This window comes from Scyliorhinus torazame, chromosome 17 (genome assembly GCF_047496885.1).
Source record: "Scyliorhinus torazame isolate Kashiwa2021f chromosome 17, sScyTor2.1, whole genome shotgun sequence".
Lineage (NCBI taxonomy): Eukaryota > Metazoa > Chordata > Chondrichthyes > Carcharhiniformes > Scyliorhinidae > Scyliorhinus > Scyliorhinus torazame.
The window spans coordinates 42369708-42393375 of record NC_092723.1 but is presented as its reverse complement, the minus strand read 5'-3'; the positions used below and the strand labels follow the sequence as shown (position 1 = coordinate 42393375).

Below are 23668 nucleotides of genomic sequence, written 5' to 3'. Positions count from 1 at the left end.
CAGACAGCCCAGCTCCACCCACTCTCTGACATTACTGCAGTAATAAACACCCATTTCTTAAAGGTACTCTCACTACAGATACTTACATACACACCCATTTGTAAACACCCATTTCTTAAAGGTACTCTCACATGACATGCTAAAGACCTGTGCCCCTAGCCACCCTGTTCCAGTATAGCTGTAACACAAAAGTTGAAAATTGCCCATATGCATCCTGTCCAGAAAAAGCAGGACAAATCCAATCCAGCTAATTACTGCTTCATTAGTCTAGTCACCAGTAAAGTGATGGAAGCTGTCTTTGACAGTCCTACTCATAGCTGGCTTACCTGGCACTCAGTTTGGATTCTGCCAGGATCACTCAGCTGCAGTGTTCACCTTCGCCTTGATCCAAATGTGGGCGAAAGTGCTGAACTCAAGAGGTGAGGTGACAATAGTGACTGCCCTTGACACCAAAGCAGCATTTCACCAAGTGTGGCATCAATGATCCCGTTATAATGAAGTCAATGGGTATTGGAATGGAAACTCTCCAGTGGTGGAAAGCATATGAAGCACATAGGTTATGGTTACTGGAGATCAATCATTTCAACCCCAGGCATCGCTACAGAGGTTTCTCACGGCAATATCCTCGGCCCAATCAGCTTCTGCTGCTTCATGATGACCTTCCTTCTGTGTTGGTCAGATTAATTTCATTTCTACACCAGTGCAATGGTTCTTCCTGTTTATTCCCTTATTTCCTCTTTCTTTTATTTGGCCGTTATTATTTTTGATCCATGGGTGATTAATGGACATGTACCTTTAAGGCAAGCAGCAGAATTCAGCAGTTACAGGACAGAACACTCTGCTGGCCTCCGCTGGTTTAAACAGGAGCTGCTTCTCGGCAACAGAGGGAGAGATCGGGTGGGACTTGGTTTGATTGATTGGCTGGTGGGCAATGAAGTGACCCAAAAGGCCTTACTCTACCCGGTTACAGGATGTGATTTGGTCCTATCCCAGTGAATGATTTCAGAGTCCCAAGGAGTTTCAGTTTGACTCCTGGCAGCACAAAGACCATGGGTGGGATTCTCCCCTACCCGGCGGGGTGGGGGGTCCCAGCGGAATGGAGTGGCGTGAACCACTCCGGCGTCAGGCCACTCCAAAGGTGTGGATCTCTCTGTACCTTTAAGGGCCAAGCCCTCACCTGTAGGGGCTTGACCCGCGCCGGGTGGTTGCCGTCCCGCCGGCTGGCGGGAAGGCCTTTGGCGCCACTCCAGCCAGGGCTGAAGGGACTCCGCCAGCCGGCAGAAGTCCGCGCATGCGCGGGGGCTTCAGTGGGTGCTGACGTCATCCCCGCGCATGCGCAGGGAGGGGGTCACCTCCACGTCGGCCATTGCAGATGCTATGGCCGACGCGGAGGTGAAAGAGTGCCTCCACGGCACAGGCTCGCCCGCGGATTGGTGGGCCCATTACAGCAGCGGGACTTCGGCCCATTGTGAGCCGGATAATCGCCGGGAGGGGCCCGCCGAATGGTGCGGCGCGATTCCCGCCCCCGCCGAATCTCCGGTGCCGAAGAATTCGCCCGCCGGCGGGGGCGGGATTCACACCATCCCCTGGTGATTCTCCGACCCAGCGGGGGGTCGGAGTATCCCGCCCCTTCTCTCTCTTTCTCCAGAAAGGCTGTATTCTTGGGCTGCAGTGAACCTGAAGGAAGGAATCTACAGGAAAAACATTACAGGCTGCAAAAAAAGACAAGACCCTTCTCTCTCTCTCCAGAAAGGCCTGTGAGTGCTGTATTTCTAAAACTACAGAGACTCGAATGAACCTACAGTAAAACCACAAACTGAAAGCAAGGTTTGAAAAGGAGTAAGGTTCTGGAAACCACCGTCTGAAACAAATACATTTTTTCCCCTTTTACTTATGATTTTTTTCTTACCCCTTTCTACCCCTCTGTGTTTGTCTGTCAGGTGTGTGTAGAATGTGGCGATGGGTGCTGAGTTAAAGTGGGGAATAAGGGATTAGGAATTAAATAAAAGTTAATCAGTTGTATTTGCTGAATATTCCATTACATTTCTTGTTATAAATAAACAGTAATTGTGTTTACATTTACAAACCTGGTGACTGTAATTATTGGGCAGCCAAGGACTAAAGACTTTGGGTATTTTCTATGAATTATTGGTTAATTCATTTGTGTTGTGACTCCGGGTCAAGTGGGCTGGGATTGACCACGCACTCGCCCATGGTGATAAACTGACACTAGAGTTGAAAGCCATGGTCAACCCACTTTCCAGTTCATTATCCTCAAGAGTGTCACATATCTTACTGTTTACACACAGATTCTATCAGAATATCTGATTGCATGATAATGCAGTCACGCATGAAACAACTGGTTCACAACTATAGAACAATCAGAAATTGGCAATTTAGACAGAAACTAACAACCTGTGCCTGTTTTTATTTTGGTTTTATCTGGTGTCAGACACATTTGATGTGGTTGCAGTACGCAACTTGATTTCTGATCACCAAGGTGAGATCTAATTAAAGTATCAAGAGGACAGTAACACATTTAGGGTCTTGACACTGCAGTGAATAACTCACCTCCTGATTCCCTAAAGCCTGTCCACCATCTACAAGCCAAAAGTCAGGAGTGTCAAGGAATACTCTCCTTTTGCCTGGATGAGTGCAGCTCTGTAAACGCTGTAAAGGTTTGGCCGAAGGGCTTCTTTCTGTGCTGTAAAACTCACTGACTCAATGACATCCAAGCCCACTTGACTGGCACCCTGTCCACCATCCCTAACATCCACTCCCTCCAGCACACACACACAGTGGCAGCAGTGAGTATCATCTCCAAAATGCATTGCAGCAACTTGCCTCGGATTCTTTGACAGCACATTCCAAACCTGTACCACCTAAAAGAACAAGGGCACAGACTCATGGGAACACTACCAGCAGTAAGTTCCCCTCCAAGCCACGCATCATCATGATTTGAAACTATATCACCGCTTCCTCACTGTTGCTGCTCAAAATCATGGAACTCCCTCTCAAACAGCACCATGGATATACCTCTACCACATGGAACTCATGGATAATAATAATAATCTTTATTATTGTCACAAGTAGGCTTACAATAACACTGCAATGAGGTTACTGTGAAAAGCCCCTAATCGCCACATTTCAGCGCCTGTTTGGGTACACTGAGGCAGAATTCAGAATATCCAATTCGCCTAACGAGCATGTCTTTCGGGACTTGTGGGAGGAAACCGGAGCACCCAGAGGAAAACAACACAGATACAGGGAGAACATGCAGACCCCGCACAGACAGTGACCCAAGCTGGAATCGCGCCGGCCCCGACGCAACATGGCGCAGGGCTACAGGGGCTGGCGCGGAAGAAAGGAGGCCCCGAGCCAGAGAGGCCAGCCCGCCGATCAGTGGGCCCCGATCGCGGGCCAGGCCACATTGGAGGCCCACCCCGGGGTCGGACACCCCCCCACCCCACAGGCCCCCCCCCGCCCCCTGACCATTTCACGGCAAGTTCCCGCTGGCCGAGAGCAGGGGTGGACGGTGCCGGCGGAACTCAGCTTTTTTACGACGGGCCCAGAATCGGCGGGGAGGGCCGCGTAGAAGGGCCCCCGACCGCTGACGCGCCAGCCACGCCAACGCCAATGGCACCGATTCTCCGCACTGGGAGAATTGCGTGCCGGCGTCGGGGCAGCATGGCATGATTCGCGCTGGTCACAGGGATTCTCCGGCCCGGCCCTGGGCTGTGAAAATCCCGCCCCCAATATTCACTATTGTCAGGACTGTGTGTAATTTTAAAACAGACGACATACTGCCATTATGTTGACGTTTGTGCTTTCTGTCTGTGTCTTACTTCTTCATTTAGTTTGCTCGGCTTCAGATTGAGTGTATGGTGCTGACATCTGTCAGAATGGTTTTCCGAGAAACAAAGCGCATTTGGCACGAGAAATGGTTTGTCCTGAAAGGTGTGAGCCGTCTCTAAGGAGAAAAGCCGACAGAGCTGCAGCGTCTAGGTTTTCGGGGCCTGTGACCCATTTACAAGATTGTTGTAAGAGAGAGCCATTCATAAAAAAAAATATTACATTCAACCGATGCCAGCCATCTCCAGATATGCATTACACATTAAAAGAGAGTTTAGTGAATTTTTAAAAAGTGCTGTAGTCATATTGTTAAATCTTTGACGTACATTTTCAGTTTCTATTCCAAGTTTTCTCTTGAATTATACAAAAGTTACCTGTATGTCAAGCCTGGGGCACCCTGTCAACCTAGCTTAATAGTATTTGCATCGAGATGAAACTTGTTTAATGCTAAAGTGGTCAGAGCAGGAGTGCTCCCCCACATGTATAATGTAGTCACGCTGGTCCACTCTTCAATTTCCCCTAATACACCTCTCCTTCTGACAGCTCCTCAGATAAAGGAGCTGTAACACCAGCCCTTTTGCCACCTCCTTTCTTTCTGTCCAAGGCACTAAACACCCCTTCCAGGTGAAGTAGCCATTTACTTGTACTTCTGTTAATTTCATCTACTGTATTAGCTGCTCCCAATGAGGTCTCCTCAACATTCAAACCCTCCACCACTGATGAACAGTGGCAGCAGTGTGTACCATATACCAGACGCACTGCAGGAACTCACCAAGGTTCCATAGACAGCACCTTCCTAATCCACCACCACTACCATCTAGAAGGACAACAGCAGTAGATAAATGGGAACATCACCACCCTCCAAGTCACTCACCACCCTAACTTGGAAATATATCGCCGTTCCTTCTCTGCCGTTGGGGGAAAAAAAAATCCAGGAACTCCCTCCCTAACAGCACTGTGGGTGTGCCTACACCTGAGGGATTGCAGCGGTCCAAGAAAGCACCTTACCACCATATTCTGAAGGGCAACTAGAGATAGGCAATAAATGCTGGCCTAACCAGCGACGCCCACATCCCGTAAATGAATTTTAAAAATAACATTGAGGTGACCGAACACAGGCCGGCTGACCACATGGTCAAACGATTCTATTCATTCTGCAAACATGACCCTGAGCTTCTTGTTGCCTGTCATTGTAAATAAAATCCAAACTGTACCTTGACTTGCTGCTCAAAGAGGAGCTTCTTTTCGCTTTCTCGTATGGTTCGTCAAGATTAGACTCCATCCATGCTGTGTCCATGACAGGTGATTTTTCATAATCATTGTATTGATAACAGACTGGAGTAAGCCCTTCCAGAGTCTGGGGTGGGGTGGGCCTCCTGGGCAGAGGAGGCTGCGGCGAGTCATTCCTTTGCATCACATGCCCAGCTGTCAAGAACTCTGTTGATGAATTTTGGCCGTGATGGCGACCGGCGTCTGTGGAAAGCAAACAATAACATGGATCAAAATTATTCAAAAATCATCAGTTCGATACTTAACAGCATTTTTTCATTTTGGGCAACATTATATATAAAAGAATTTTACATTTGTGACGGAGGAAATTGTGGAGTGTTTTGGTCCTACGAGCTCATTACTTTAAAAAGCATGTTTACAAACTACTTTAAAAAGTCCGATAAGAAACAAATTTTACCATCAAGTTATTAGTTACGAATAAATAATAATAGTTTTACCAAATTTAACATTACAGAATGTTTTGTTACGGGATGTCGGCCGTCACTGGCTAGGCCAGCATTTATTGCCCATCCCTGGGCCTTTAGCTCTCTTTCTACAGATCGTCCTGCCCTGTGGAGTAGTTCCAGCATTTTCTGTTTGCATTAAAGTTTAATTTGAGGGCAGCATGGTGGCACAGTGGTTAGCACTGCTGTCTCACGGCGCCGAGGACCTAGGTTCGATCCCGGCCCTGGGTCACTGTCCATATGGACTTTGCACATTCTCCCTGTGTCTGCGTGGGTCTCACCCCCACAACCCAAAAGATGTTCAGGATAGGTGGATTGGCCATGCTAAATTACCTCTTAATTGGAAGAAAAATGAATTGGGCACTTTAAATTTATAAAAAAGAAAAAAAATAAAGTTTAATTTGACTCGAATACTAAACAGAACCAAAACTTCCCCAAATGACATCATACCCTTAATGGATATATTTCTCATAGATTATAGTTATAGTAATACAGAATTAACATGTTGCACCAACTTTATAGGTGTAAAACAGACACAAAAATGACCAATTTAGCAGAATCAAGGTGTTCGGGCTGCTGCCAAATTTGTCTCAGCTCTTTTCAGGAGGCCCTGGTGCCTCTCTGAAATCAGGGCCGGGATTCTCCCCTACCCGGCGGGGGGTCCCGGCGGGATGGAGTGGCAGGAACCACTCGGGCGTCGGGCAGCCCCCACATTGAGGGGCTAGGCCCATGCCGGAGTGGTTGGCACTCCGCCGGCTGGCGGGAATGGCCTTTGGCCCACGCCAGCCGGGGCCGAAAGGACTTCGCCGGCCGACGGAAGTCTGCGTGTGCACGGGAGCGTCAGCGGCTGCTGACGTCATCCCCGTGCATGCGCAGCGGGGGGTGTCTCCTACGCGTCGGCCATGGTGAAGGCTGTGGCCGAGGCGGAAGGAAAAGAATGCCCCCACGGCACAGGCCCACCCACGGATCGGTGGGACCCGATCGCGGGCCAGGCCACTGTGGGGGCACCCTCCGGGGCCAGATCGCCCCGCGCCCCCCCCACCCCCCCCAGGACCCCAGAGCCCGCCTGCGCCGCCTAGTCCCGCCGGTAAGAGAGGTGGTTTGACCCGGCGGGGGGTCGGAGAATCCCGCCCCAGGCTCTTGTGCACATTTGAGGAATTTGTTGCTAAATTTGTTTGAATTGTTCAGTGTAAGCGTGCTCCTCTTGCTTCCATTTTAACCTCAATCTTACTTTCATCTTAATCTGGTAGCCACACCCTAGAACCCACTCTTCCAGCAGTCATCGTGTTCCCACGGCACCTTTTCATGTAACTGTAGGAGACGCTTATCTTCCCTCTTACCACTTCCCTTCTCACTGTCCAAGACTCCAAACACTGTTTTCAGGTGAAGCAGCAAGTTACATGTACTTCTTTCAATTTAGTAGACCTGTGTTTCCTGCTCATGATGTGGTCTCCTCCAATTTGGGGAGACCAAACTCAGATTGGGTGACTGGTTTGTGGAACATCGGGCGCGATTCTCCGACTGGTTTGTGGCGACGGCGCAAAACTGGCGCGGGCAGTAGCGATTCTGGCCCCCACAGGGGGCAAGCGTGGCGCTGGAGCGGTTCATGCCGCTCCAGCCTCACTTCCTGGTGTGCACTGGGGGCGGCGCCAACCCGCGCATGCGTGGTGGCCTTACTGAACGCTCCGGCCCTGCGCAACAAGGGGCCGGACGTACAACAAAGTAGTCCCGGGGGGGGGAAGAGGCTGGCCCGCCGATCGGTGGACCCCGATCGTGGGCCAGACCCCATCGGAGGCCCCCCCTGGGGACGGAGCCCCCCCCCCCCCCACAGGCCGCCCCCCGACCCTTCGTGCACGGATCCCGCCAGCAGCGACCAGGTGTGGACAGCGCCGGTGGGACTCTGCTTTTTCCGCAAGGCCGCTCGGCCCATCCGGGCCGGAGAATCGGCTGCCCCGCCGCGTATAGCGGCACGCGACGCGCCAAATGCGCCGGCGCGAAAGGCACCGATTCTCCGCACCTCGGAGAATCGCGCGCCAGTGTCGGGGCGGCGTGGCGCGGTTGCAGCGATTCTCCAGCTCGGCGCGGTGCTGGGAGAATTGCGCCCCCCATTTTTCATTCTGCAGGCGCAGTCCCGAGTTCCTTGCAACCTGTCATTTATTTCTCCACCTTGTTCCCACTCTGGCCCCACTGTCCTCAGCCTCTTGCAGTGTTTCAATGAAGCTCAACATAAGTTCAAGGAACAGCACTCATCTTTCAATCAGGTCCCTTATTGTCTTCGGGACTCAACATTAGGCTCAACAATTTTGGATTGTAGCCTCCTGTCCCTTTTTTGCCTCCTTTTTCTCTGCTGTTTTGGGTTTTTCTCATTTTTGCTTTGGGATGGCAGTCGTCATGAATCTGCCATTCACACCTCCTCTAGTCACATTTTTTTGTTTCCTTACCATTCCCTTTGATGTCGTATCACTAACACTTTTGGCATTTAATCTCTTCTGTCTTCCACTCTCTCACGCCTTCCCTCTTGTTTTTTTATCCCACCCTCCACCCAAACCCTCACCAGCATAAAACGTCTCTAACTTTTTCCCACACCTGTTGAAAGGTCACTCGCTGAAACATTAACTCTGTTTCTCTCTTCGAAGATTCTGCCAGACATGGTAGCCACTTCCAGCATTTTCTGTTCCTATTTAATATTGTGGGTCACTGCTGGCCCTTACTTGTTGCCCTCCTGTTTGCCGCACTCCTCCATCCCTGGACCTTCCTACAGACTGCGCTGAAACGTGAGAGGCCTAGGCTGACAATTTATTTCTGGGGTGGTCAAATGGTGCCAGTAGATTTATTCCACTGAGATCCAAGGTGCACCTTGGTATTCTCCATGCTGGTGTGTCATCACTGCCATCATCAAAATCATGTCCAGAGAATCCATACAGTGCAGAAAAGACCATTTAACCCATCGAGTCCATACCGGCCCTCTGAAAGAGCACTCTACCTCGGACCACTCCCCCGCCCTATCTCCATTGCCCGTAACCTCTGCTAACCCACACATCTTTGAACATTAAAGGCAATTTATCAGCCAATCCACCTAACCTGTACGTCTTTTGGACTATGGGGGGAAACCGGAGCACCCGAAGAAAACCCACACAAACTCCACACAGTCACCCAAGGCCGGAATTGAACCCGGGTCCCTGGCACTGTGAGGCAGCAGTGCTAACCACTATGCCACCATGTGCCCACTGTGTCCAATGGGTACTAACAAAAGTCGGCCCCCAGGGAAGCATAGAGGCACAAGTGAAGACTATTTGAGTCATGTAACACGTGATTAAAGCCGAAATGAGCTAAAAGGACAAGCAAAAGATTGATCTTCACAAATTTAATTCTGTCCACAATTCTGTCTCCGCATCTTTGGGGGCCGAGCCCCAACCTTAAGGGGCTAGGTCGGCGCTGGACGAATTTCCGCCCCGCCAGCTGGTGGGAAAGGCCTTCAGTGCCCTGCCAGCTGGCGCGGAAATGACATCTCCGGGCGGCGCATGCGCGGGAGCGTCAGCGGCCGCTGACAGCATTCCCACGCGTGCGCAGTGGAGGGAGTCTCTTCTGCCTCCGCCATGGTGGAGACCGTGGCGGAGGCGGAAGGGAAAGAGTGCCCCCACGGCACAGGCCGGCCCGCGGATCAGTGGGCCCCGATCACGGGCCAGGCCACCATGGGGGCACCCCCCGGGGCCAGATCGCCCCGCGCCCCCCCCAGGAGCCCGGAGCCCGCCCGCGCCGCCTTGTCCGGCTGGTAAGGTAGGTGGTTTAATTTACGCCGGCGGGACAGGCATTTTAGCGGCGGGACTTCGGCCCATCCGGGCCGGAGAATTGCACGGTGGGGCCCGCCAACCGGTGTGGCGCGATTCCCGGCGGGGGGTCGGAGAATTTCGCCCCAATCTGATTTCCAATTCGCCATTGTCCCTTGTTCAACCCAAGACCAATTGCAACCCCTTTGCACTCTACACATTGAGCACTTACCATCGTCTAGAGAACTGTCATCAGAAGCAATCAATTCTGAAAACAAAAAGGGTTTTGAGAAATGAGGATTTAATGCAGTCAAATGAACTGTTTACTCTTTATGTTTCTATTGAAGCAAAATATAATTTTGGAAATGTGTAAGTACCATATTTAATTTTCAACTGATTTTTTATTACTATTTATTGGGCCACAGTGAAAAATCTGATTAGGGTAGAAAGCTTGGTCTAGAAATTTGATCACGTCCTAAATGAGGCCTGTTGGGATGGTGCACAATGCATCTGCCCGTTCTCTTGGTTGGAGAAACTGTGTTAAATTGGTGCTGCTAGCTCATTAAGATGAATCAGATATGCAGCAGTGACACTCAATCCATCATTGGCTAAATTCTCGTACGGGTGGAGAGGGGATATCAGATTTCACTGACACCACTTAAAAGAGAACTGCACTTTAGATGTAGATAGCAAAGAAATGTTGTCAAGGTTTACGATGGCTGGAAGATGTTCAGAGAGGACACTCAGGTTCTCGGTCGCAACTTTGAAGGCCTGACTGTAGGCTGTCGCTGAGCTGGAAGACCAAATAGGTAGGGACTTTACTTGGCTTACTGAAATTTAGCCTCCCACAGATCAGCAGGGATGTACAGGCCAGTAATGGGGTTGGTTGTGGAAGGTTGATGAGAAATGATACCGTCATGATGACAACAACTCTGTACCCTGCGGCTCCATCCCCCCCGAACCAATACCCACCACACCAGCAGAAAGCAATCTAGACCCAACTGCCCTGGTGACGAATGTGATATAAAATAGTTAGTTTAAATATATTAGTTACAGTAATGTAGATGTCGGCACTTTTCAGCCCTGTCCTGGTGGTTCCTGACCATGGGCTTCTGTGATCCTTTGATTGAGATAGCGCAACCTCCCTCCCCCCATGCTGAAATTACTGAGCACCCACAGAGGGCCGGCCATCAGTATAACCAATGATTCCCTAGTTTTGGGGGGAGTATCTAAATCACAGTGATTCCCAGCACGCTTTCCTATTCATTTTACACGTCCATGGGGAAAGCAATCAATCTGTTTGATTTAGGAGACAGGGTATCAGTCAAAGCATAAACTACAGACTGATTTTATTGTGGATAACCCTGTGGAAGCCTCAAAGGAGTTGGACCTCTTTATTTTTGCCCCAGCAACCCTCTTCCTCCCCACCCTCCGAAGGACCATCTGTCACTTGTTCTTTAGTTTTGCTTTCACTGAGCACTGACCTTTGTTTTCCTTTTAATACATTCTGCTTTCTTACCTTTATGCCACCATCAGCACCTTCTTTAGTCTTTAATGCACACTCCAGATCTATGGCCTCTTTGTCAATCTCTCCTTAGCTCCCACCCATCCTTGACTTCCTATTGTGCTGCACCTCTCCAACTATATAATCCATCACATTTTTATCCCCCTTCAGCTCTGAAGAAGACTCATATGGACTCAAAACATTAACTTGGTTTCTCTGTCCACAGATGCTGCCAGACCTGCTCAGTTTTTCCAGCATTTTCTGTTTTTAGTTCATGAAACTCTTGCTGGTTTCAAATTGGTGCTTTGGCCACCAGGAATTATCTCCCACACCCTGAGAAAATCAGGATCGTTCTGCAAACCAGAACTGAAACTCCATTTTGTGCCTGCTGCTTGTCAGGTTGTTTGGGGTGGTAAAGAGATCAAAATTGCTCCATTAAGTCTAAATTATAGAATCATCGAATCTTACAGCATAGAAGGAGGCCGTTTGGCCTGCCGTATTTGTGCTTGCTCTTTGACATAACTCCACTATTTAGTCCCACACTCCAGTTTTTTCTCCATAACCAGCACATTAGTCTTCTTCAAATATGTTTGTACTGCCTTTTGACAATTACAGTCCGTGTGGGGTTGGCACATTCAACCCACGTCTGCGTCGGTTTCACCCCCACAACTCAAAAGATGTGCAGGGTAGGTCGATTGGCTACACTAAATTGTGCCTTAATTGGATACTCAAAATAATTGGGTACTCTAAATTTTTTTTTAAAAAGTTTTTTAAAAAGTGGGCATTAAGGGTGTGTCAATTGGTGGCAGTGCGGGAGAGGACAGAGTGGGACAGGGCAGAGGTAGGAAGGCAAAGGAGTCCCCAATTGACACCCTCCCACCCAATTCAACACTCTCCCCACCATGAGGGCAGGCAATGAATTCTGTCCAATGTTTTTTTCTTCACAAATGACATGGGAAAGATGGATTATTAGAGAAAAGGTAAGGTCCACATTTAAGATTGGTGATTGGGCCTGACATGAATTGCCATTGTATCTTTTGTCTTTGCCCATGTTTTCCTGGATTTATAAGCTGCCCAGTCAATAAAAATGACACCAAAGTCACATCATGGGCGAAATTCTCCCCCAACGGCGGGATGTCCTCCGACTGGCGCCAAAGACGGCGCCAATCAGACGGGCATCGCGCCGGCCCAAAGGTGCAGAATGCTCCACATCTTTGGCGGCCTAGCCCCAACATTGAGGGGCTAGGCCGACGCCGGAGGGATTTCCGCCCCGCCAGCTGGCGGAAATGGCATTTGTTGCCCCGCCAGCTGGCGCGGAAATGCGGCGCATGCGCGGGAGCGTCAGCGGCCGCTGACAGTTTCCCGGCGCATGCGCGGGAGCGTCAGCGGCCGCTGAAAGTTTCCCGCGCATGCGCAGTGGGGGGAGTCTCTTCCGCCTCCGCCATGGTGGAGGCCGTGGCGGAGGCGGAAGGGAAAGAGTGCCCCCACGGCACAGGCCCGCCCGCGGATCGGTGGGCCCCGATCGCGGGCTAGGCCACCGTGGGGGCACCCCCCGGGGTCAGATCGTCCCGCGCCCCCCCCCAGGACCCCGGAGCCCACCCACGCCGCCCGGTCCCGCCGGTAAATACCAGGTTTGTTTTACGCCGGCGGGACAGGCAATTTCTGGGCGGGACCTCGGCCCATCTGGGCCGGAGAATCCAGCGGGGGGTCCCGCCAACCGGCGCGGCCCGATTCCCGCCCCCGCCCAATCTCCGGTACCGGAGACTTCGGCGGGGACGGGATTCACGGCGGCCAACGGCCATTCTCCGACCCGGCGGGGGGGTCGGAGAATGACGCCCACCATATCATGGGCGGGATTCTCCAATAATGGGGCGATGCCACACGCCCGTGAAAAAACAGGCGTGAATCACTCCGGACTTTTTTCTAGAAAGTCCGGAATGATTCTCGGTTTTTAAGGGGGCTTTCAGGGCTCCGGAGTGCGCCATGCAGCTCTGGCTGCCGATATGGGGCTCTGCACGTCGGCCGCGGGTCCGCGCATGGCCCTGCGGTGCCGGCCCCGCATGACATGGCGGATTCACACGAGGGCCGGCGCGAAAGAAGTAGGGCCCCCCCTCCCCCCAGATCACACGCGCCTGCCGATCGGTAGTCGTGGAGGCCTACCCCTGGTGATGGTTCCCCCCGTCCCCACCAGGATGGCCACTGCAGGCGCGACTCCGAGCTCCCGCCCGGTGGTACCTTACGTGAACCACGCCGGCGGGAACTCGGCCGGTTGTCCGCGGTGGCCTCTTTCAACGGCCCCTGACTGGCGGCGCGCAACTGCCGCCAATTCTACGGTCGTGGGAGAATCGCGGGAAGGCGTCATGGGTCCGACGTCCCATTCTCCGCCTCCGCGCCGGGCGCGATTGCGGCGCGGAGTCGCGGAGAATCCCGGCCCATGCTTCTCAAAGCATTAATTGGTTCATTTTAATGAATGTGCCCCAGGATACTTGACTTTAGTCCATCTACATAGTGTGCCATGACTTCATGAAATTTGCTCAATGTGGTTAGCCTGAATGGAATGTGATGCTGATAACCTTATATTTTTATACTCCTTAAGAATTCTTAGATAGTTACTCAGTTACATAAGGTTGGGAGTGGTGTTGCACAAGGATTAGTGCTGGGCCTTTCCTATTCACCATTTGCGTGAAGAATTTGGACTTGGGAATCAAAGGTACAATTTCAAAATTTGCAAACAGCACCAAATTAATCAGAGTAGGGCTGTGACAAAATACAGGAGAACTTTGATAAATTTTCAGAAAGGGCATGGAACGATGAAATGAGCTTCAACAGAGATAAGTGTGAGGCAGTACATTTTGGCAGGATGAATACGGAGGCCACACACTCCTTGGGAGTAAAAGAGCAAAGGAATCTAGGGATACAGATATACAAGTCACTTTAAGTAGAGACATGGGTGAATAGGGCCTTCAAAAGGTACAAAGGAGTTGGGTATATTTTGACAGGGATATAACTCAAAAGTAGAGAAAATGTATAAAACATGTATAGAACCTTGATTAAACCACACTTGGAATATTGTGAACATATCTCTATATTATAGAAAGAATATAGGGGCATTGGAGAAGGTGCAAACAATTAATAGAATGATACCAGAACTGAGATGTTATATCTACCAGGAGAGATTGAACAAGTTGGTCTCTTTCCTCCAGACAAGACTGAGAGATGATCTGATGGAGGCCCTTCAGATTATGTGAGGGTTTGATAAGGTAGGCATGGAGAAAATGTTTCCACTTGTAAGGGAGACATAACTAGAGCTTAATGGTATTCACTAATAAATCTAATAGGGAACTCAGGAGAAATTCCTTTATCCAGTGTATTACAATATTGAATTAGCTATACAACAAAGAGTTGTTGAGACTTTAGATGTATTTAAGAAGAAACTCATGAGGGAGAAAATCATAAGAAATATGTGCTGATACAGTTAAGTGAAGGGTGGGATGAAGCTCTTGTGGAGCATAAACACCAGCAGTGGCCTGCCAGGCCAAATAGCCTGTTTCTGTGTTTTAGAAATACTTTGTAATACTTTTCAGTATATTCCTTCGCCACTACAAGTTTGAATGTTTTTGCAGCTGTTCATTGCTTGAAGGATGGGCTGAAATCTCTCAGTGATCTCAGCCATCAAAAGAATGCTTCAAGTGAGGCAACCTCCCTTTGTATTCTTCGCTAGGATTAGAAAGCTTGTGTGAATTGCTACTAGTGATGTCCTCATACATTTATTGGATGTATGATCAAACACTGTGCCTCCAACAATTATGTACTTTAATATGTAATGAGAGATTCAATAATGTCATTAATGCCATGCGTCGTGTAAGTATTACTAAATGATTATTATTTTGACACAGTAAATATTAAAATAACTAAACACATCTAAAACATCAAAACACACACTACAAAGTAATACAAATGGTAAAGTGATGCTGTGTTTTGAAAGCATAGAAGGTACTCAGTTGTAAGGCAATCACTTTGATCATTGATATTGGCTCAGAGTTGTGACTTCTATCTGTAAAATAGATCATGTGGTTGAAGAACTTTATCTAAATGCTTTTGAAACAAAAATAATGCATCAGTTAGGGATAATCAAGCTTCTATGGGGAACCTATCTGTTTACATGGTCAATGAATGGCTGATATGATTAATTAGCTAATTATAATGTTAATTATGCTCAATTCTGGTATGATTGTTTTGTCAACGCATAGTTGCACTGCCACTGAGTTTGATTCATGTGGTTATTTGGATAAGGTACCAGAGAGATTCTGATGCTCACTGGGCCATATCCCCACCTAAATTCAATACTTCAAAGGGAGAAATTGAAACTAAATTGAGGTTCTGGGAAGGTAAACCAATGTCCGACAAAATATGTTGCTTCACTACAGTAAAAGAAAATATGAAATAAATTATGTACAGAGCCCAGACACTCCAATCTCTGACCCTTGTTAAATGGATAATATAATAATAATAATAATAACCTTTTATTGTCACAAGTATGAAGTTACTGTGAAAAGCCCCTAGTCGCCACATTCCGACGGTAAGCTGGTATGGGAATTGAACCCGCTCAACTGGCCTTGTTCTGCATCACAAACCAGCTGTCTAGCCCACTGAGCTAATATGCAGGATTGGCTGGCCGTTGCATGTTTTTTTGGTCATCCTTCTGCACTATAAATTCTATGATTCTCTGATTCCCTGTCTTTAACCACAAACCAGCTCCTGTTACCAAAGCCTGCAGAAAAAGTTGTTCTACTCCAAGAAAGAAAACTACCTCATAATATTCTTGTGGTGACAAGTAATATTACATATCATACTGGAGCCAAGTTAAAAATGTAACATACCTTCCATTACATTACTTGTCTGCAGTGTCCTTCCACCAGCCATGTCTCTGTGCTCATTTATAGTTTTTTTGATATCGTTGAGTTTCTTTTGTTCTTTTACAAATGTGTGTTTTCTTTGTTTCTTTATGTGCCTGCTTAGATTTCCTTCTTGTGACAGGCGCTTGGCTGCCTCCACAAATTGTAACTGCAAGGCAAAGTCCCTCTCCAGACAGGCCAGTTCAGAGTCCTAGAAAACAATAAAGATTTAAAACAAACTACATGCTAGTCTTTCTTACTTTGATGTCCATGGGATTAAATAGTGAAAACCTAGGGGATCTGCACTGTCTTCCTTTCAAGGCAACTGAATGTTCTGGTTTGTAATAATCTGAATTTTGTGTCGAGAAGTCAAGTCAATTGATAAAACAAATTAAGTTTATGTGAGATCTTGGGCGGGATTCTCCCCTACCCTACGGGGCGGGGGGTCCCGGCGGCGAGGAGTGGTGAGGACCACTCCGGCCCGGTCCGCTCCAAAAGTGTTCCGCACCTTCAGGGGCTAGGCCCGCTCCGGAGTGGTTTGCGCCACGCCGGCTGGCGAGGAAGGGGCTTGGCGCCACGCCAACCGGCGCCAAAGGGCCTCCGCCTGCTCGCGCGAGTTGGTGCATGCGCGGGAGCACCAGCGTGTGCTGGCGTCATCCCGGCGCATGCGCGGGAGGGTTCGTCTCCGCATCGGCATCGTGGAGGACCACAGCGGCTGATGCGGAGGAATAGAGTGCCCCCACGGCACAGGCCCGCCTGCGGATCGGTGGGCCCCGATTGCGGGCCAGGCCCACCGTGGGGGCACCTCCCGGGGCCAGATCCTCCCGCGCCCCCCCGAGAACCCCGGAGGCCGCCCGCACCGTCAGGTCCCGCCGGTGAGGACCTACTCTAATTTATGCCGGCGGGACTGGCAAAAAACAGGCGGCCACACTGCCCATCGCGGGCTGGAGAATCGCCGGGGGGGGCCGCTGCTAGCGGCTGCTGACCGGCATGGCGCGATTCCCACCCCCGCCAAATCCCCGGTGCCGGAGAATTCGGCAGCCGGCGGGGGCGGGATTCACGCCGCCCCCCGCCGATTCTCCGACCCGGCGGGGGGTCGGAGAATCCCGCCCCTTGACTTGAGAACAGTGAAGAAATAATGGAGTATTTCAGGATTAGGTACAACATAAATCATGTCATGGCTGGGGTATTCTAGCATTGTTCCCAAATTACCTTAATTACGTCCCCCAGTCATAACTCTATTCTGTGTCATAAAATGACATATTGGTAAATCTGAGATTTGTTTTGTCCGATAGATTACTGTTTAATTGGCTAATAAGGGATTCTGACTCTAAATTAATCTTCATCAAGGTCCAGTTTTATGTCCCAACATCCTGCACATCAAGGAAGTCCGAAGAAATATCTGACCCAAAACATTTGGGCGGCACAGTGGCACAGTGGTTAGCACTGATACCTCACAGCTCCAGGGTCCTGTTTCAATTCTGGCCTAGGTGGAGTTTGCACTTTCTCCCCGTGTATGCATGGGTTTCATCCGGATGCTCCGGTTTCCTCCCACAGTCCAAAAATGTGCAGGTCAGGTGGATTGGCCACACCAAATTGCCCCTTAATGTCCAAAGATGTGCAGTTTAGGTGGGGTTACGGGATGAGGGCAGAGGAGTGGGCCTTGGTACAGTGCTCTTTTGGAGGGTTGGTGTAGATTCAATAGGCTGCGTGGCCTCTTTCTGCGCTGTATGGGTTCTATGATTCAAATGGATTTAACACTGCATTCTCCATTGTCCATGTGTCTTCCCCTTTGTACAAGTATACCATCACATTTTGAAAATGGTTCAGGTATTTCTGAATCCAAAGTGTTTTAAGTGATCAACTATTGCCCTAATTTGGACTTTGAATTTAAATGGCACTTATTGTATTTGTTTTCTTATTCTATAACAAAATGACAACTGGTCATGAAATGAAAACCATTGCTCAAACAAAGCATGTATTTTTATTTAGACCAGAAGAATGTCATACTTATCATTAGCATCAGTGCTAAAGCACTGAAAAATATAACCAACTGTTTGTACATTTGTCATGCTTGTGAGTGTAGAATCAGTCTCAGAACAACGGGTAGGCCATTTAGGAATGGGGTGAGGAGGAATTTCTTCACTCAGAGGGTGGTGAATCTTTGAATTGCCTGAGGTTATTCATTATTCATGAGGTTATGCATGAAGACCTCCCTTTCTCAAACTTTCCCCTCGCCTGAGGTGTAGTGATCCTCAGGTTTCCCTCAATGGGGAAAGCAGCCTATGGCCACATGCGACTATGGCGACTTTACCTTAGCTTTACCGTTCCCCGAGGGCTGTGGAAGTTCGATCATTGAACATGTTCAAGACAGAAATCAATATATTTCTGGATATTAATGACAGCAAGGGATATGGGGATAGTGACGGGAAATGGCTTTGAGATAGACGAGCAGCCAGGATCTGTCTAAATAGTGGAGCAGGCTCAATGGGCTGAATGGTCTGAGATGAACAGATTTTTTTAATCAGTAAAGGAATCAAGGGTTACGGGGAAAGGCAGAAAAGTGTAGTTGAAGATTATCTCATCAGATCAGTCATGATCTCATTGAATGGCAGAGCAGGCTTGATGGGCTGCATGGCCTTCTTCTTCCTACGTCTTAAGATCTTACTCCCACACTTTTATCTTACATTGTTATGAAGTCGTGGAATCTTGTTGGGATTGAAATGTTAACCTAAAGTGGGCTATAATCAAACATTGCGAATTACCTCTCCTTTAGCTATGATTGTCTCCTCATCCAACTGAAAGGTTGTTCCGATACGGCGACGGACAGTGGGTGGCTTTTCCCCTTCTGCTAATGGGTACTCTTTTGGCAAATTCCCTGTCAACTCCTAAATGTGAAAAACGTGGAAATATAAATAATTAAATTTGCATCGATAATAAAGATCTCCTTGTTTATCTAATTAAGTAATAAACTGAGAATATAAAAAACCCTCAATCAAAATGTTTAATTAAATGCATTCTTGACCTGCAATAATAATATGAACAGCTTATGTTTTCATTCAAGAGTATATTATGCCACTTATTTTTGCTTTAATGCCCAATTCACAATGTAATTTATTACTACAATGCGTTAAAGAAAAATCCCTGCCGCATTAAGTGCCAAGCAATGAGCATCTCCAACAAGAGAAAATCTAACCATCTCCCTTGGATATTCAATGAAATTACCCTGCTGAATCCCCCACCATCAACATCTGGCCAGAAATTTAAGTGAACCAGCCATGTAAATGCTGTGGCTGCAAGAGTAGCACAAAAGGCAGGAAATTCTCATGGAAGTAACTCACTTCCTGCCTCCCTAAAGCCTGTCCACCACCTACAAGGGAAAGGCAGGAAGGAGGGTAGTGGCATGCTCCTCAACTTGCCAGGAGCAGTGCAACTCTACAAAAACCCAAGAAGCTCAAAACGTTGCAGGACAAAGTAATCAGTTTGATTGGCACCCCTTCCACCACCTTAAACTTTCTCTTCATCCACCACTGACATACCGTGGTGGCCGTATATACCATCTACCATGTGCAGTGCAGCACCTTCCAAGTCCACAATCTCTACCATCTGGAAAGGCAAGGCTAGCAGATGCCTGGGAATATTGCCACCTGCAAATTGCCCTCCAAATCACAGCCCATCATGACTTTAAAATGTTGCTGCATCACAATCCTAGAAATCTCCCCCAAAATCGCGACGTAGATGTACCTCTACCATGTAGATTGCAGGGGCACATGAGAGTGCCTCACCACCACCTCCACAAGGCAATTAGGGGTGGGTAATACATTTTGGAACTGGCAGTGACACTCCGGAACCCATGGAGGAATTTGCCACAATTAACATAACCATAATTGCAAAACACTAAAATCAGCAGCCTTTCATATGCTGGTACTCACAGATTCGCGTAAACACAGTTTTTTCAGTTCATCCAAATAAATCTCAAGTGTTTCTTCCAGCATTTGCTTACGGGAAATGACAGACCGATACCTATCTTTCGTCGGTGACTGAGGACTGTCTGACCCTGTGAACAGAACACCAGTTATGAACTAATGATGATGTGAGCTTGATAGCTTCTTTGTGCACCAAGTTATTTTTGTCAGTTTTGGAAGACATTTTTTCTCATGGACCCATTTCTCCTTGCTCCCTCTCTTCCTGACCTAAGTTAAGCCACTTCTTAGCTTTCCCATTTCAGGCACATTATCGTCTCAAACCTATCCTCAGCCTATAGCTACTCCTCGGCTCCTACCTACCCTCCTGCCACAGTGCCAAGCTTGAATCTCCTTTGAATAAGCCCACATCTTCCCTTTGTTCATCTCGACCAATTCAGGAAAGCTTGTCGAGGCATTGATCGATGCTTTTCTCCTGAGCTACCCAATCCTTCCCTCTCTCAGTGACATTCCTACATAATACTGGCACTGGGGGATATCCTCATCATCCGTTTCTGTCTCTCCCACCCCAACTACCACCACCAGGGAGAATGCCAAAGACAAATATAATCAATGTCAGCACTTTCCTCCAGAATGTTCCCGACAAAGTGCTTGCCACACATTATCTTATTCTGGATGATTTAATTGATGGCTTTTTAAACTTGCATCTTATTCAAGGTTCAGCACTTATCTCTATTATCTCACAATTGCCTCCCTAGTCAATATAGTGGTGTGACTTTCATTATCAAACCACAATTGTTTTGATTCCCTGCCCCTCTGGATCCTCTTTCTCCTTCAAAACCTTCATCTTATTCAACCCTCTCATCTCGTTTTTAAAATTCGCATTCCCTCCCATGCTTTTAGTTACTCCTCCTGATATCGCCATCTTTAGCTCGGCATTTATTGATTATTTTCAGTAAGGCCTCGGTGAAGCCCATGGAGAATTTTTCCAACCATAATGGTGCCAGTTGTTTGTGCTCAATATGATTTGTTGGAAGCAATAGCCAGCTGTACTTTATGGAAGCAAGAGCAGGTGTCATCGAGGTGATCAACAAAGTTCACATTTCAAATATCTGCATATTTGCTTAAATAGTCTATTTCTATTGGAAATGTGTGTATTATTTTGAAGTTTGAAATGGGTTCACCAGCAGTTGCAAAGTTACTTTCAAGTTTTGTTCCAATCTTGGGCCCATGAACTCAGCCAAGGGCCTAATGGCGGGTAATATAATTTGCTTTGGTGCCCATAGATTAGGGAGGTATACAATTCTTCAGGCCACATTATTGCTGTTTAATGGCTCTTTTAGGAAACGCCCATTGAATGAGGACAAGGTCTGGCTTGTCTGTAATGCCTCCCATAATTAGCTATCCTGCTGACACCCTGTATTGCCTACTTTCTCCTGAGTTTGCATTTATAGGATTTAGAACTCTACCACCCACATTCTATCTTGCCCTAAGTTCTGCTCATCCTGTTTGCCCAGTCCTCTGGTTTCCTGTCCATCATCCATACTGATTTCAAAATCCTTATCCCCACTTGAAAACCTATTCACTGCATCACTCTTACCCTATTTCTCGAATCTCTTTCAATCGGTATGTCTCAGCTCCATCTAGGGCATCTCCCTGGCCCCCAGCCAGCCCTTTACCTTCAGTCATCTCTCACCTGCACTTTGGAACTTTTCTCCCAACCCACTTGTAGTTTAGAAGAATACACTAACAGCGTCCCACCATGGTGTGTTTTTTGGCAGTGGAGGGAGCACACACATTGGCCAGTGATGGGATCATCCACTCCCGCTGATGTCAACGTTGTTTTGCATTGTTCGCCAGCCAGGCCGCAAGGAAACCCATCGCGGAGGGTTGCCATTGGTGGGACCAGATGATCCTGCCAGTGGGAAGGACTGGAAAATTCAACCCTAAGTCTACCTCTTCAAAGTCTTCCCTTAAAAACTCCCTGTGACTAATGGTACTCCATTATGAAGCACATTGTGAAAGTACTATACAAATGTGTCACTCTCAAAGTTTAGAGGTGAGGAATAGCAATAGAAGCAATATGTTGGAAGGCTGCATGTTTTTGGCAAACCACATAGAATCATAGAATTCCTACAGTGCAGAAGGAGGCCATTCGGCCCATCGAGTCTTCATCAACCCTCCTAAAGAGCCCCCTACCCAGGCCCACTCCCCTCCCTATTCCCTCAACCCCATAACCTAATCTACACATCTTTGCGTAAGGAGAAATTTAGCATGGCCAATTCATCTAACCTGCACATCTTTGGACTGTGGGAGGAAACCAGAGCACCCGGAGGAAACCCACACAAACACGGGGAGAAAGTGCAGACTCTGCGCGGACAGTCACCCAAGGTCAGAATCGAACCGGAGTATTTGGCGCTGTGTGGCAGCAATGCTAACCACTGTGCCACCCATTATCTCAGCATAATGTACTGTCTTCAGGAGAGGAGGGGAGAAAATTCAAAGCAAGCAAGTTTAAAACACGCTCATCGACAAAGGCAGTAGTAACATCCGTTATGTTGCAATGAGTTTTTATGTGACTCATTGTTAAGTTGCCTATCCCATCTGTCTGTACATTTCGAGATACCATGTCTGAGCAATACTTAGATAGCTCCCTTTCATTGTGCTCAGTTAATAATTAACTCTGCAGCTGGAGAATTGAAGCCTTTTAATGACATCATAACTGCCATGATATTCATCTGTTTGTTTGTTGCTGTTACCAAGTGACTCAAGGACAGACCTAACATCCAAGAGCTTGGTTGGGCAAACAATAGTGGGATCAGGAAGTGGCCCTCTTTAGACAGACTTATGCCAGTTCATCCATCGTCTGTAGCAATTTTGTTATTGTCTCTGAATAAATTAGTTTAACATCTCCAGAATTAAAATTTCTCTAACTTGTATGAAATACACCTACATTGTGTCAGCCATTTCAAAGATGCAGTATAATTTTTAAGCAAGCGAGTTCACGTCTCAGAATGCTTTTCTGGGATTGTTAAACAAATCAAGGTAGAGATGAAATTGCTGGTAAGCAATTGTTCCTTAAAGAATACAATCTGTAAACGGAGGATAGTGAAGATAGTAATCTTTCACTGAAAATAATCGGCTGAGTGGGACAAGTTAGGTTATTAAAGACTTGATAACAAAATAGAAAATGTGTAAAAGGAGGAGAATGAAACATTTTTTTTTAAAAACAACATGATCACAAAACAAAACACCGTGGATGCTGGAGATCGGAAAAATAAACAGAGGAAGTGCTGGAAAAACTCAGCAGGTCTGGCAGCATCGGTGGAGAGAAACACAGTTAGCATTTCGAGTCCAAGGTGACTCTTCATCAGAACTCCGAGGAGGGGATTTCTGAAGAAAGGTCATATTGGACTCCAAACATTCAGTCTGCTTCACTCTCCACAGATGCTGCCAGACCTGCTGAGCTTTTTCAGCACTTTGTCTTTTTATTATAGTCTGTGGTCACTTTGTGAAGGACCCTATCAGAACAGGAAAATGTTCTTCAATGCATTTCATAAGGGTGACATTGCCAAAGATCATTCAATTCAGCAAGAACATCCTTGGTTTTGTTTTTAACCATTTTATTGTAGCAGGTGTTGTCACTGCTCTGGCAGAATCTGTTTTGGTAGCCAATATGAAAGGGTACATTCACCAAACATTCTTATTTATTACTTTGTCTTATCCCTTTGTTTAGATTATTCTCATTCACTGGCAACTATCCAATATACCCTGTTTATCATAAGTTACCATCTACTACTGGTAATTAACATACTTCATGCACAGTATCTTCAGAGATATGAATTCGCAGAAAACCTGGTGAAATCAAAATTACAAAGATAAATATTGATGTGTTGGGTGTTCTGGATCGCATACAGGTCACCAACACTTAAAATAGTGCAACACTATTTTATTGAAACGTTAACTATTTAAACATACTCAGACTGTGAGTTGA

At 47.6% G+C, this 23668-nt stretch overlaps 1 protein-coding gene across 4 annotated transcripts in view; it reads right to left on the bottom strand.

Annotated features, from left to right (window-relative positions):
• Nucleotides 1-23668, bottom strand: part of LOC140393840 (innate immunity activator protein-like) — a 125631-nt gene that overhangs the window by 22498 nt on the left and 79465 nt on the right. For all 4 annotated transcript variants that reach the window (XM_072480355.1, XM_072480356.1, XM_072480359.1 and 1 more), the window contains 5 exons: nt 19684-19808; nt 18517-18639; nt 15737-15962; nt 9585-9620; nt 5067-5325 (listed from right to left, as the gene is read on the bottom strand). In XM_072480355.1, coding sequence (XP_072336456.1) covers nt 5067-5325; nt 9585-9620; nt 15737-15962; nt 18517-18639; nt 19684-19808 — 769 coding nt within the window. The remainder of the gene's footprint in view (nt 1-5066; nt 5326-9584; nt 9621-15736; nt 15963-18516; nt 18640-19683; nt 19809-23668) is intronic.